The sequence below is a fragment of the Pongo abelii genome, chromosome 1, assembly GCF_028885655.2.
Source record: "Pongo abelii isolate AG06213 chromosome 1, NHGRI_mPonAbe1-v2.0_pri, whole genome shotgun sequence".
In the NCBI taxonomy this organism is placed as follows: domain Eukaryota; kingdom Metazoa; phylum Chordata; class Mammalia; order Primates; family Hominidae; genus Pongo; species Pongo abelii.
In genome coordinates, this window is record NC_071985.2 from 218464431 (window position 1) to 218479755 (window position 15325).

A 15325-nucleotide genomic window follows, 5' to 3' on the forward strand; every position below is an offset into this window, starting at 1 on the left:
CTCCTGGGCCACAGAGAACAGGCATCGGCAAGTCCCTCTGCAGTGCGCTTGCTGCTGCAGCTCCACCCTTCCCCAGACCCCTCCCTCACCTTGTCCTGCTGGGCCAAGTCCTCCTCCACATAAATCTCCACGGGGGGAACTGCCCCAGGAATCCCGTCGGCCACTGATTTTTCTGACAGTTTCATGGCTTTGGTCCACACTAAGGCGAGAGATCAGCAGAGAGCACAAAAGACATCATGAGTTTCCCTGAGGCCTGAAGAAGATGTTCACATTAGCCTTCCTGTTTGCTTCCCCCCAGAGATTGACATTTTATGTAATTTAAAAATTACAGGCCGGGCGCAGTGGCTCACGCCTGTAATCCCAGCACTTTGGGAGGCCAAGGCAGGTGGATCACGTGGTCAGGAGATTGAGACCATCCTGGCTAACACGGTGAAACCCCGTCTCTACTAAAAATACAAAAAATTAGCCGGGCGTGGTGGCGGGTGCCTGTAGTCCCAGCTACTCTGGAGGCTGAGGCAGGAGAATGGTGTGAACCTGGGAGGCAGAGCTTGCAGTGAGCCGAGATTGCGCCACTGCACTCCAGCCTGGGCGACAGAGCGAGACTCCGTCTCAAAAAAAAAAAAAAATTACAAAGTGGTATGTGTGTTCACTGAAAAGCAGTGAAAGCATCACGGAAGTACTAGAAAGACAAAGGGCCACCTCCTTCCTTTGCTAACTGTGCTGTTACCCAATGTGATGTGTCTCTTTCCATACCTTTTTCCTATGCCACAGAAGAGCTGGTGATCTTAGGCAGATCATTTAATCTCTTGGGCAGGTCATTTAATCTCTTTTAGCCTTAGTTTCCACACATATCATTTAGGGGCATGAATAGTCTCTATCATAAAGGGCTACTGTGAGGAGTAAATGAAACGTTAAGTAGAGCAGGGATTGGCAAACTACAGCCCTGGGGCAGAATCCAGCCTATGACTGAAAGTACAGTTTTATTGGAATGTGGCCACAGTTACTCATGTATGTATCATCTATGGATGCTTTTGTGCCACAAACACAGAGTGGAGTAGTTGCAACACAGACTGTATGGCCCTCAAAGCCTTATTTATATCTGGTTCTGTGATATTGGGATTTATAACAAGAAATAGATACAGCTGGCCCCCCATATGTGTGGGTTCCACATTTGTGGAGTCAACCAACTGTGGATTGAAAATATATATGTATGTGTATGTGTGTGTATATATATATATTTAGAGAGAGAGAGACAGACAGACAGACAGACAGGGTCTTGCTCTGTCACCCAGGCTAGAGTGCAGTAGCATGATCATGGGTCACTGCAGCCTTGACCTTCTGGGCTCAATTGATCTTCCCACTTCAGGCTCCCAAGTAGTTGTGACTACAGGTGCATGCTACCGTGCTTGGCTAATTTTTAATTTTTTTGTAGAGACAGGATCTTGCTATGTTATCCAAGCTGGTCTCAAACCTCTAAGCTTAAGTGATCCTCCTGTCTCAGCCTCCCAAGGTGCTGGGATTACAGATGGGAACCACTATGCCTGGCCAAAAATACTTCTTAAAAACCCAATAAAAAATAACAATACAACAATAAAAATACAGCATAACAACTAGTGACATGGCATTCATATCATATTTTGTAAGTGAGGGAACTGAGGCACAGGGATGTCAAGCACTTGCCGAAGGTCCCACAGCTGGTGAGTGATAGAGTCAAGATTTGAACTCACGTTCACTGCACCAATTTATTTTTTTAAGTTTTAGAGGTTGCAAGATCAAGGTGTTGGCCAGGTGGCTTCTCCTGAGGCCTCTCTCCTTGGCTTGCAGACGTCCACCTTCTCACTATGTCCTCACATGGGCTTTCCTCTGGTATCGCTTGTGTCCTAATCGCCTCCTCTCACAAGGACAACAGTCAGATTGGATTAGGGCCCACCCTAACTACCTCATTTTAACTTAGTTACCTCTTTAAAAGGCAGGTGGATCACCTGAGGTCAGGAGTTTGAGACCAGCCTGGCTAACATGGTGAAAACTCGTCTCTACTAAAAATACAAAAAATTAGCTGGGTGTGGTGGCGGGCGCCTGTAGTCCCAGCTACTCGGGAGGCTGAGGCAGGAGAATGGGGTGAACCTGGGAGGCGGAGCTTGCTGTAAGCCGAGATCGCGCCACTGCACTCCAGCCTGGGCGACAGAGCGAGACTCTGCCTCAAAACAAACAAACAAACAAAAAAACCCCACAAAAATTAGCCAGGCCTGGTGGTGGGTGCCTGTAATCCCAGCTATTTGGGAGGCTGAGGCAGGAGAATCACTTGAACCTGGGAGGCAGAAGTTTTAGTGAGTCGAGATCATGCCACTGCACTCCAGCCTGGCTGACAGAGTGAGACTCAGTTTCAAAAAGAAAGAAAAAAAGAAAAGAAGGAAGGAAGAAAGGTACTCTCTTAATACAGTTAGGTTCTGTGGTACTGGGGATTAGGACTTCAATATATAAATTTTGAGAGAACACAATTCAGCCATAACAGAGCTTATCTATGTAACCAAGGCTACTGGAGAAATGATGGAGTTTGACTCCTGAGGCTGGATCTTAAGAGACATGTGGCTGCTGCTTTTCTCTCTAGGACCACTCTCTTGGAGGAAGCTGGCAGCCATTTCATGAGAAGACTCAAGCAGCCTAGGAGAGAGATGGCAGTGGTGAAGAACTGAGGCTTCCTGCTGTCAGCTAGTAAGGAACTGACTGGACAGCTAGTGAGGAACTGAGGCCTCTTCACACACGGATGTGAGTGAACTACCCAGCAGATGTGTCCTCCAGCCCCAGGCAGGCCTTCAGAGGACCACAGCTCTCGTCAAAAGCTTAATGCAACCTCCTGAGAGTCCCTGAACCACAGCCATCCTGCTAAGCTACTCCCAAATGCCTGACCCCCAGAAACTGTGTAAGATAATGCATAGGGTTCTGGTTTGTTTTAGGGTGCTATATGTTAGGATAATTGGTTATAAATTGGTAACTAATACACACCGTACGTTAATTTTACACAAAAAGACAAAAACTGTCAAACTCCAGTTAATGGTATACGTGCTAAATGTTTAGGGGGAAGTCTACAGCTGTAGGAAACTTATTTTAAAATGTCTCCAAAATTAAGATGAATTAATGAATTCACAAAATGATTGATAGACACACAATAAGAGTATAGCAAAATGGGCCAGGCGTGGTTGGCTCACGCCTGTAATCCCAGCATTTTGGGAGGCCAAGGTGGGCGGATCACTTGAGGTCAGGAGTTTGAAACCAGCCTGGCCAACATGGCAAAACCTCGTCTCTACTAAAAATACAAAAATTAGCTGGGCATGGTGGTGTGTGCCTGTAATCCCAGCTACTTGGGAGGCTGAGGCAGGAGAATCGCTTGAACCCAGAAGGTGAACTCTAGCCTGGGCAACAGAGTTAGACTCTGTCTCAAAAAAAAAAAAAAAAAAGAGTATAGTAAAATGTTAATGGTAGATTCAGGTGGGAAGGGGGTCACTGTAAAATTATTTTTACTTTGCTGTATGTTTAAAAAATGTTCATATTAAGGCCGGGCGCGGTGGCTCACGTCTGTAATCCCAGCACTTTGGGAGGCCAAGGCGGGCGGCTCACAAGGTCGGGAGATCGAGACCATCCTGGCTAACATGGTGAAACCCCATCTCTACTAAAAATACAAAAACAAAAAATTAGCCGGGCGTAGTGACGGGCGCCTGTAGTCCCAGCTACTCGGGAGGCTGAGGCAGGAGAATGGCATGAACCCGGAAGGCGGAGCTTGCAGTGCGCTGAGATGGCGCTACTGCCGAAATCCTGCCACCGCACTCCAGCCTGGGCGACAGAGGGAGACTCCGTCCAAAAAAAAAAAAAAAAAGTTCATATTAAAATGTTGGGGGAAAATGGCTGAGTCATTTCTCAGTGTGGGTGGTAGGTATGTGGCAGTGCATTTGATGATGGTGATGATGTAAACCGTGGAGACACATTGCCTTTACTCTTCAGCTTGCATATGTCACAATAATAATTATTATTTTAGTGACTGAGGAAGGTGACTACATGAATGGTCTTGAGCAAGACCGGAAAAAGATATGGAAGCCACTGGGAGATACCTGGGGACTCAGAAGGGCCTGGGGCTGGGACAAAGAGGACAGAGAATGGGACCTTGATGCCAGAGGCTAGGGAGGAACTCTGGGAACCATGACTGGGGACTAAACTGACGAGCTCTTCTGCTGGTGAGGCTGCTGAGGCCAAGAGGACTGTGACAGATGGGTAGTTTCCTCCCCAAGTGCCATGAGGCTTTCGAGGGGGTGGTGGGGAAGGAAGGACACCCTGAAGGTTGTGTGTGTCCCAGAGTGACCAAGCTGTGAGTGGGCTGTCACCGAGCTCACCAGCCTTAAATGGGACTGAAAAACGTTAGATTAGACGGGACTGAATACACTTCCTCGAGAGAAGTCATTTTCCTTGATAAGTGTCAGTCTCCTCTGACCTGTAAAATGGTGGTAAAATATTTTAAAACCTCCTAGGGCTGTTGGGGGCAAAGGGGATTGCAATTACTAATATTTTTGCACAACTGAGTCAAAGTGTGTTGACGTGATCCCGTGACACACTCATATGTACACACACACAGAGGCCACATCCACTGCAGGTGCCCTTGTGTGTGTATACGGACACAGCACAGAGGCCACACCCACTGCAGGCGCCCTGGTGTGTGTATACGGACACAGCACAGAGGCTGGAGGGATACGCAGCAGAGAGTCAACAGGGAGACCCTGGGGAAAAGGATTACGGCTGATTTTTAACTGTTTTCTTACTTTCTGCTTACCCTGAATTTATTTTTATTTTTTACAATTGAACATGTTCTACTCTTAGAATCAGAAAGTAAACCAAAACCAAGACCCATCCACATGGCTGTGAACCACCCCCAAGCCACCGATGGCAGCCCTGATGCATACCTTGCTTGATGACAGGGGGCTTGCGGGCGTCGTCCACCATGAATGAGAACATCTCCTTGCTGGCGCTCACAGGCCGCCTGTGGGAGGCCGGCAGGACCATGGTGGGTCTGGGGAAGGCCTGGGACCAGCTCCTTTGCATCGGTGCTGGCTGGACACTTTGGTGGAAGGGAATATGTGGCGGCGGGGGGGCCTGGTTTGGCTGCTGTGTGGCACGAGGTGGCTGTGGCCCTGGCCATGGTGCTGGGCCCCTCATCCATGGGAAGGAGACCTGCAGGGGCAGACAAGGGTCAGGGGAGGTTATGACCGGCTGGGATGGTCTCCATTTCTTTGTCTTGGGCAGCATTGCTGCCCAAGGTCTTGGTTTATGAGTCACTTCCGGTCGGGCATGGTGGCACACAACTGTAATCCCAACACTTTGGGAGGCCAAAGTGGGAGTCTAGCTAGCTTGAGTTCAGGAGTTCAAGACCAGCCTGGGCAACATGGCAAAACCCTGCCTCACCAAAAATTCAAAAATTAGCTGGGCCTTGTGGCCTATGCCTGTAGTCCCAGCTACTTGAGAGGCTGAGGTGGGAGGATCACCTGAGCCCAGGAAGTAGAGGCTGCAGTGAGCTGTGATAGCACCACTGCACTCCATCCTGGGCAACGGAATGAGACTCTGTCTCAAAAATAAACAAACAAAAAAACAATGAGTCACTTCCCCCGGGAAGCCTTCCTGGACTCTCCTCAACTTTGGGATGGGGGTCCTTGCCTGGACCACACGGCACACGATCACACCACTATTGAGTGAGTGCATGCTTTACCCAGGCATTCTGCCGAAAGGGTCACCTGCATTAACTCATTTAATACACTCAACACTCTGCGATATCAACACTCGGAGGACACAGGCCAGGCAAGACCAAGGGACTCCGAACACCATAGATGCGGTATTGATCTGCTGAGCCAGGAGAATGTTCCCTCTAAGGAATTAGGGACTTTTCATCTACGTTTCTTACCACTGTATCCTCAGCCCCTAGAATAAATGCTTGGCACATACCTAGCAGGTCCTCAAATGTTGGTCAAAATAACAGACAAGTCAATCACTGAGATTCCAGTTCAGCTCCCTGGGACTCCACAGCCTTTTCTCTTTCTGTCCACACTGTGGGTCCCTCTATCCCTCAAAGTTCAGAGCTCTGGGATTGCAGGGACGCTGACAGTCTGATTAGCCTTTGCTTTTCCACACCAGCACACCTGATTCTGGCAGAGGTCCCGGGGAAGATGCTACAGCTACTTTCAGTGGAGAGCATGTCAAAATCCATCTAACCGTGGATGAGCAAATGTGGAGTGGTGCTGACACCTGGCTTTTGCCGTGGATTAATGCTTAGTGGTGGTTTCTCCCTGGTGCCTAGTGGTTGAATGGTGGCATTGATGAGCACTATTACTTATTGCACTGAGCCTATTGATTCCTCACCATGACGCTTTGTGTGAGGGTTCTCCTTATTCCTATGTTAGAAGTGAGGCTTGGAGAGGTTAAGGGATTTACCCAGCACAGGCAGTGGTGGACAGGGAACTGGGATCAAGATCTGATGGCCTCTCCCTCCTCTCTCTCTTTCTCTCTCCCCTCCTCTGTCTCCCAATCCTCTTGGCAGAAATAACGCTGTCCAGGTAAGAGCTAAATTCAAAGGTTTGCTTCCTAGGCAAGAACTCATCCCTATTTTCCCAGGGCTCATGGTTCTCCTTCTGTAGCCCAGAGAGAAGATGAGCTCAGACACACACAATGAGGAAAAGGACAGAATGCTTCCAAAATCAGAGCTCCAGCAGACAGCACTTCCTAGAACTTCGGCTGGGTTTTATTGAAGAGGAGGGCTCTCCACTCACTCAGGATCCTAATCTCCAAGCTGCAGTCTGTCTACAGCTACTCAGGGACCCTATGCATTCCCCCCAAGGCTCTTTCTTGGAGTCAGTGAGGAGTGTTCTGGGAAATCTGGCACCAAACTCCGATCACCTGGTGATTTATGGTTTGGCTGTGCCCCACCCAAATCTCATCTTGAACTGTAGTTCCCACAATCCCCTTAGGAGGGACTAGGAGGGACCTGGTGGGAGGTAATGGAATCATGGGGGCAGTTACCTCCATGCTGCTCTTGTGATAACGAGTGACTTCTTGTTAGATCTGATGGTTTTATAATGGGCTTTCCCCACCCCCTTGTTCTGCACTTCTCCTTGCTGCCACCACGTGATGAATGACACGTTTGCTTCCCCTTCTGCCATGATTGTAAGTTTCCTGAGGCCCCCCCAGTCCTGGGGAACTGTGAGTCTTTTGTTTTTAAATTTCACAGTCTCTGGTATGTCCTTATAGCAGTGTGAGAACGGACTAATACATCTGGGGACACCTGGCCAGGCATTCATAACGACACTGGCCCACTTGAAATCTGTTTTCAGGAGTGGGTCTGGGCAGAGTTCCAGAACTCTGTTACCTTACGTGTAGTTTCCCATTTCTCTCCACTGTCAACATCTCAGTCTCTCCACCTACCCCCTTTTCTGTTCTTTGGTTTCAGAAGCTGAGCCACTGTGCCCCTGCCCTGGACTGACTTCTCCATCCATCATGTCCCTCCCCATCCTCAGGGCTGTCTTGCCTCACTCATTCCCATGACCTTTTCCTATGGGTTTAATAAGTACTCATTGAATGAATGGGCTGAAGGTGAGAGCGGGCAAACCCCAACGTGTTTTACTCCAGCCTTCTGGAACACAAATGTAGAGATTATTGGTTGTGGTGGAGGAATCCACTTTCATGCTAGGACATTCGGTGGGCGGGGCTCTAAGGTAAGGGTGCCTCATGCCAACTAACTGCACAGGTGCTAATGGGAGAGAGCGTGTTTCCTGCTTCAAGGGCAACATTTCTGCAGTGGCCAGGCCAGAATCCACTCGGCATCTTTTGGAGACTGTGGGTAAATCTCCCTCCCTCTCTTGGCCCACTGTTGAGGGTGGGGCTAAGCAACAAATCACATTCACTGGCCATAGTGATTGGCCAGGGGTGGGGCATGCGATCCAATCAGAGCCAAGGAGACTAGGCTGGACACCAGAATCTCTAGCTACAGAGACCTGGGGACTTGAGAATGTAGGCAGCACCAAGGGGTGCAGTCCAGACGTGGAGAGAGGGAAGCTGTTTTTCTTTTCTCGATTTTTTTTTGAAACAGGGTCTCACTCTGTCATCCAGGCTGGAGTGCAGTGGCGCAATCACAGCTCACTACAGCCTAACCTTCCGGGCTCAGGTGATACTCCTGCCTCAGCCTCCCAAGTAGCTTAGACTACAGGCGCAGGCCACAAGGCCCAGCTAATTTTTGTATTTTTTGTAGAGACGGGGTTTCGCTGTGTTGTGCAGGCTAGTCACAAACACCTGGGCTGAAGTGATCCTCCTGCCTCAGCCTCCCAAAGTGCTGGGATTACATTCATGAGCCCCGACACCCAGTCTGTTTTTGTTTAATTATAAAAAAATACATAACAAAATTCTCCATCTTAACCATTTTAGGTGTACAGCTCAGTATTTTTAAGCATAGTCTAATTGCTGTGAAACAGATCTCCAGAACTTTTTCATCTTGCAAAAGTGAAAATATATTCTCATTAAATAACTCTCCCTTCTCCTCTCCTCAGAGCCCCTGGTAACCACCATTCCCCTTCTGTTTCTATGAATTTAAATACTCTGTCCCTCATATAAGTGGATTCATACAACATTTGTCCTTTCGTGACTGGTTTATTTCACTTAGCACAATGTCCTTAGGATTCACCCATGTTGTAGCATGTGTCAGAATGTCCTTCCTTTTCGTGGCTGAATAATATTCCATTGCACGGACAGATCACATTTTATTTATCCATTCATCTGTCCATGGACACTTGGGCTGCGTTCACCTCTTGGCTATTGTGCATAATGAACAAACAGAGAAGCTGGTTTTGAGCCCTGGCTCGCATTGCACCCTGCACTAACTGCTCAGTACTGTGAGGCTAGTTTGAGCTGGTTTTGTCACTTGTAGCCCCCACAGTGCTAATGAGAGGGTCTCTAAAGGGGCCGGTGCATGATGTGTAAATGCAGCAAAGACTGCAATCAGCTCTTCCAGTTTAAAAAAAAAAAGTTTTATTTTGTTATTTATTTATTTATTTATGGAGACAGAATTTCACTCTTGTCACCCAGGCTGGAGTGCAGTGGCGTGATCTTGGCTCACTGCAACCTCTGCCTCCTGGGTTCCAGCGATTCTCCTGCCTCAGCCTCCCAAGTAGCTGGCATTATAGGCATGTGCCACCACGCCCAGCTAATTTTTTGTATTTTTAGTAGAGACAGGGTTTCACCATGTTGGCCAGGCTGGTCTTCAACTCCTGACCTCAGATGATCCACCCACCTCGGCCTCCCAAAGTGCTGGGATTACAGGCATGAGCCACAGAGCCCGGCATTGTTTGTTTGTCTTTTGAAAGCATGTTGATTTAAGGTGGCTTTAGTTGGAAGGTTAATGTTGGTCTTCTCTACTTAACAGGCCTACACTATCATAAGCAAGGTAAAGGTTTTCTCAGAAATTGCTGCTGGTAACTACAAGGAAACAGTGAGGAGGATAAACAAACATAAAAAAAAGACTCCTGAAAAACTGGCTCCTGGCTGAGCTCGCATTAGAATGTACATAGAGTTTGGGATCAAGGTCAGTTATCAACAAGTCTGGTTTAGAAATATTAGTTAAAAAATACTTGCTAGTGCCTTCTTTCTTTCATTCTCTTTCTTTCCTTCTTTCCTCCTCTTTCTTTCCCTCTGACCATATGGTATGTGGCGTGGTGGTTTTTTCTTTGTTTATTTTTGAGGCCGCATGTGCTCTTCCGGATCTCTCCCACACTGTCTAAAATAGCAGGTTGCCAACCACCTGGACCACACCCACGGCTGAATTTCTATCAGCTTGAACAAACACCCAGCCAGTAATGTACTCGAGAACTCCAAATCCATTGTTTCCGGATGATCTCCTTGTTTCTTGTGTTATCACACTAACATCTGCTTCTGACCCTGTCAAGGCTTCAGGGTGAGAAAGACACCCTAAAATGCCCAGGGAGTTTGCCCAGAGTCCCACAGGACCCATGCATTCTTCCAGGAGGCCCTGGAGGCTGTGGACAAGGTGGGGAAGTGGACCTTGCCCTTGGAGCATCTGTCATGTTTTCTGCTGACTGCAATTTTTTTTTTTTTTGAGATGGAGTCTCGCTCTGTCGCCCAGGCTGGAGTGCAGTGGCGCGATCTCAGCTCACTGCAAGCTCCGCCTCATGGGTTCATGCCATTCTCTGGCCTCAGCCTCCCGAGTAGCTGGGACTACAGGCGCCCGCCACCACGCCCGGCTAATTTTTGTATTTTTGGTAGAGACAGGGTTTCACCGTATTAGCCAGGATGGTCTCGATCTCCTGACCTCGTGATCCGCCCACCTCGGCCTCCCAAAGTGCTGGGATTACCGGCGTGAGCTGCCGCGCCCGGCCTCTAATTCTTACCACTTGGCTTTGAACCATCAAGGAGAGAAGGCTCTAGGTGCTAGGCTGTGCTGTGCCCTTCGTATATGTGGCCTCATCTAATCACGAGAATAGCTCTGGGGTAGGGGAAGCATTTTTACCCCCATTTTGTGCATTAAGGAGCAGAGGCTCGGTGAGGTTCAGAGACTTGCCCAAGGTCCTGAAGCCTGGGAGTGGTGATGCTGTTCGACTCCAAACTCTGTGCCCCTGGAGCTTCCAGGTCATTTGAAGTCATGATTTACATTTACTTTCCATACTTGCAAAAGGATCTTAGATGACTGGCTAATGAAGAATAGATTTTCTGAGTTAAAAAATGAAAATGAGAAATAGATGGTGTGAAAATCCCCAAGATGGTGCATGGGCTGTGTGTGGACAGGATTTTCCAGGAACGCTATAGGCTCCCTCAGGCAAGTTTGAGTCACAGGGTATGTGCAGCACCCTGCATGCCACTCAGAGAACCACAGTCTCCCCCCAGGCAGGGCTGTAGCTGGCTCACTGCTGTGCCAGAGGAGAGCTGGGGCCTGTTGGTGCTGGCTCATGAGAGCCGATGAGTAAATGTTGAGAATTCTGTGAGCTGGCTGATAAACACAGCCATTAAAAAATAAATTATATATACTTACAATTAAATTATACCAGAAACAACAGTAATAAATACTTAAAACTTAGCCTCCTAATTATTTTACTATATTTCATGATAATCTGTGCTCTTAACGATTATTCTTCTTACTGTGTCTGTGTGTTGGCAGTGCTGTAGAGTGATGTGCTGCTACACAGCTCTCTGTGGCTCTGTGTTAGTGAAGCTTGAAATTGGCCAGGATGGTGAGGTAGGAGGTGGGACTCAATTCTGGAGGTTTGGCTCAGACACCAGACCAAATTGAGGACCAGCTAAAACAGGGCCGCAGTGGAAGCAGCTTTCCATAAGACACGCCCACCAGTGTGCCATGTCAGTTTCGCATTGCCATGGCAACACCCAAAAGGTACCACCCCTTTCCATGGCAATGACCCAACTACCTGAAAGGTAATACCCTTTTCCTGGAAATTTCTGCATAAACCACCCCTTCGTTTCTGTGTAATTAAATGTGGATATGAATATGACTGCAGACTTGTCTTTGAGCTGCTACTCTGGGCACACTGCCCATGGGGTAGCCCTGCTGAGCAAGTAACAGCCCCGCTCCTGCCACTGTGCACTGCTGCTTCCATAAAAGGTGCTGTCTCACACTACTGGTTTGCCCTTGAATTCTTTCCTGGGCAAAGCCAAGAACCTTCCCTGGCTAAGCCCCAATTTTGGGCCTTGCCTATTCTGCATTAATGGGAGTATTTACACCATAGAAATCAGGAAATGCTACAAATCAGGGATTGATTTTTCGTTTTGTTGCTTGTCTATTCTTAGGAAGGTGTTGGATAAAATATTAGTAATACAGATGAGATTTAAAAGTGTTTTGTGTCTGTAGCCATCACATTATGAGTAGCACAAAAGATATGGAGGAAATTTTCTTCTGATATTCAAAAACTGTTATCCAAGTTTCTTCTGGCATTCAGAAACTATGATAGCAAAGAAGGTGCTCATGTCATTGATGAACATGTGAAGTTCCAACACAAATCTTTCTCATTTCACTTTCCTCTTACTCACAAAGGTAAACAAATATATCCACCAGTATTCCGGTTGGAAACTTATTCATCAGTTGCTACCATCAGTTGGCTGGGGATAAAAGAGTTTGGCAAAAATCAATAAAAACCCTCTGTGAGAATCAATGGCTGTATGGAATTTACGACAAATTTGCCATAAAGAGTCTTGCATATTTTGTTATTATTTGTAAAGAATGTGCTACACATTCTTTGTGTCAGTAAGCTTTATACTATACCTGCATACTTTACTTTTTCAGACACTCATCAGCATAACACTGGCTGGACCCAGTGCCCAGTGAAGGGCCTGGCACACACTCTAGGTGCCTGCTGACCGAACTGAATTGAACAATTGGCAAACAGAGCCAAAGTTAAAAAAACCCTTCAGCTGATTCTGGGGCTGCGGCAGGGAGAATACACTATGAGCCCGGGGCATCTTGTAACAGCAGAAAGTGAGTAAGTGCTCAAAAACAGAAGGTACAGGCCCTGTTAGAGGGATGAGCACCAACCCAAAAGAGCTCCAGTGGCCAAGGCTAGAACAATATGAGCTACAAAATAAATAGCATCAGATGGATTATAGCACAGAGAATCAAATAAAGACACAGGAGTCTGTACTGATATAAATACATGAATGAGTAAATAATTCAACGGTGGAGAAGAGACACTTCCTTACAGAAGAATGTAACACACATAGGTAATCCCCAACCAGGAGGTGTAGCTGAGTCTTAATCAATGCCCCCTTCCTCCCCTCTCCTTTTTTTTTTTTTTTTTTTTTTTTTTGAGACAGTGTCTCACTCTGTCACCCAGGCTGGAGTGCAGTAGCGCGATTTTAGCTCACTGCAACTTCCGTCTCCTGGGTTCAAGTGATTTTTATGACTCAGCCTCCCGAGGAGCTAGGATTACAGGCATGCGCCACCACACCTGGCTAATTTTTTGTATTTTTAGTAGAGACAGGGTTTTGCCATGTTGGTCAGACTGGTGTCAAACTCCTGGCCCCAAGTGATCCACCCACCTTGACTTCCCAAAGTGCCAGAATTGCAGGTGTTAGCCACCATGCCTGGCCAGGTTATTTAATTAAAAAACAAAAACAAAACTCTTTTAAGGGACCTTTGAGTTACCAGAAAAAAATAATACAAAACCCACATGGAACCACTAATGTCGCTTATTCATACAAGTGGTCCTCTAGGTCTACTTTCAGCCTCTACTTCCTCTGATCTTACTCAATTTTACCCTAATAACTACACAATTACAAGGATGGGAAGGGGCAAGAAAGAAGGGGGAAAGGAGGCACACTGATCCCAGCAGAGAGCAGGAACTGACTGCCAGACCCTAAAACGCAGACAGAAGAGCCCCAAGACAGCAGAGGGTGCTATGTGGGGCCCAGGAAGACAGCCTTCTCCATTTCAACAGCCCCTGGCGGGTGCCAGGATTCAAAATGGGGCAATAATTCTAAGTCTCCAAGAAAAGGATCAATTATGTCTAGGATTTTCCATTCCAGAAATCGGGATTATACATGTTAGAACATAGAGCAGCCAAGTTACATACTACTTCCACATTTTAGAGCTTAAAGAAGTAGGTCCCTTTGAGCTATTCAAAAAGGCCATTCATCTGGATTTTGGCCAGGTGGGTTAGGGGACACCTAAGTGCATTCTGGCCCATCTTACTTTCCATCTTTGTAAACCTTCTAGCTTAAAGTTTCCTTTTCCTTTAAGTTCTAATTCATTTCCTGGTCAGTCCATAAAATGGGAAAGATAATCTAAGGAGAAAACACTTAGATGTTTGCAAACTGCCGTTTCTACCCTAGACTCGGCCTGCTGGAGCTCAGTCTTGCCAGATTGAGTGACTGAATGAACCAATGCATGATCAACTAACTTAGGAAAAGCGGCGATGTGGCTGCGGTTTGGGAAGAGTGTGACCTGCAGGAAACAGCCACGGTTGATCCCTGGGGTTTTGGGCCGGGTCGTCCGTGTTCTGTTTCACCAGGATGCTAAGGCTTCCGCCTGCGCTCCTCCCTGCAGTCCCCTATGCTGTCTGCACACTCTGTAGACATCTGAGAACGAAGCAAACTTCAGGAGTCCTTCTGTGTTTTTGCCGAGGACATTGTGCCTGAGGCTGTCCGCTGCCCCGTGCCCTTCACTTCACGGGCTTTGGAAAATGTCCTTTGATATTAAAAAAACCTGGTCTCAGGATCTTTCATCACATCAGCAGGTCCCCCCAGGAGCTGTAACAGCATAGTGTAGAGGAAAATACTACACGATCGGGCTGGGAGATGACAAAGCTTGGCTATCGAGACGTTTCTTCTGAAGTGTGCCGTGCTCTCTGGTTCTTTGTTCAATCCCCAGTTACTCGGCCTGGTTACAGGCAAAGCCACATCCTTCTCAAGAACGGGGAGTACTCAACGGTCCCATGAAGCTGGGAACTGCCACCTTCCCTGGGATGGATGACAAAACCCCCAACTCTGTGTCCTTCTCATCATACACAGAGGAGAAAAACAAGCCACCCTACTTCCTTGGAGACCGGCCTGGAACTTTCCTGATAGAGAATGGATTATTCATCATTTTCTTTCCCCAAGCTCCTAGCCCGGAATCTCATTACGGAGGCTCACCTTAGGCATGAGGAATGCTTTCTTGCCATGGGCTTTTTTTTTTTTTTTTTTTCCTCCCTACATTGCATCCATCTCCTGCATGGGTGTGGGGGAGACACCCCTCCCTCCCACAATTCTGAGTCCATTAATTCTGGTTGGGCTCATCCGCTCCACTCCAGGGGAGGGAGTATGTCCCAGGCCTGGCCAGAGCAGTCCATGTCTCTGGCCTCAGTGATTGGTTCGGGGATAGTCACGTGATCCAAGCCAAGCCAATGAAGAAGCTTGCTCTTTTCCTAGAGCTGCTGAGTTTGGAAGGTGCTGGGGTTGCCAGTGGCCACCTCATTACAGGTGTGGCAAGAATCTGCTTGAGACTATGAAGCTCACAAAGATGAAAGAGACAGATTCCTCTTTTTTTGTTTGTTTGTTTTTTTTTGTTTGTTTGTTTTAAGGGTCGGAAAGTTTAATAGGCAAGAAAGAAGGAAGAAGACACAAGGAAGAAGCTCCCGGTACAGAGAAAGAGGAGAGGGGCTCCAAAGCCGAGAGAGGTAACCCCAACAGACAGATTCCTGAGCATCCTTGAGCACCTGGATCTAGCCAGGCCTGAAGCTGGTACTTCTGGCCTTTTCAGTTACATGAAAAATAACTTCAACTACTTCTTCTCCTTCTTTTGCTTAGG

The 15325-nt window shown here is 47.5% G+C and overlaps 1 protein-coding gene across 38 annotated transcripts in view; it reads right to left on the bottom strand.

Moving 5' to 3' along the window:
- The window catches only part of FHAD1 (forkhead associated phosphopeptide binding domain 1), a 151131-nt gene that overhangs the window by 104682 nt on the left and 31124 nt on the right, over positions 1 to 15325 (bottom strand). For all 38 annotated transcript variants that reach the window (XR_008516775.1, XR_008516774.1, XM_054541338.1 and 35 more), the window contains exons 4-5: positions 4947 to 5214; positions 90 to 199 (exon numbers count right to left, since the gene is read on the bottom strand). Coding sequence is in view for 36 of the 38 variants with exons in the window: in XM_054541338.1 (XP_054397313.1) it covers positions 90 to 199; positions 4947 to 5214 (378 nt within the window). In the remaining 2 variants the exon portion in view is untranslated. The remainder of the gene's footprint in view (positions 1 to 89; positions 200 to 4946; positions 5215 to 15325) is intronic.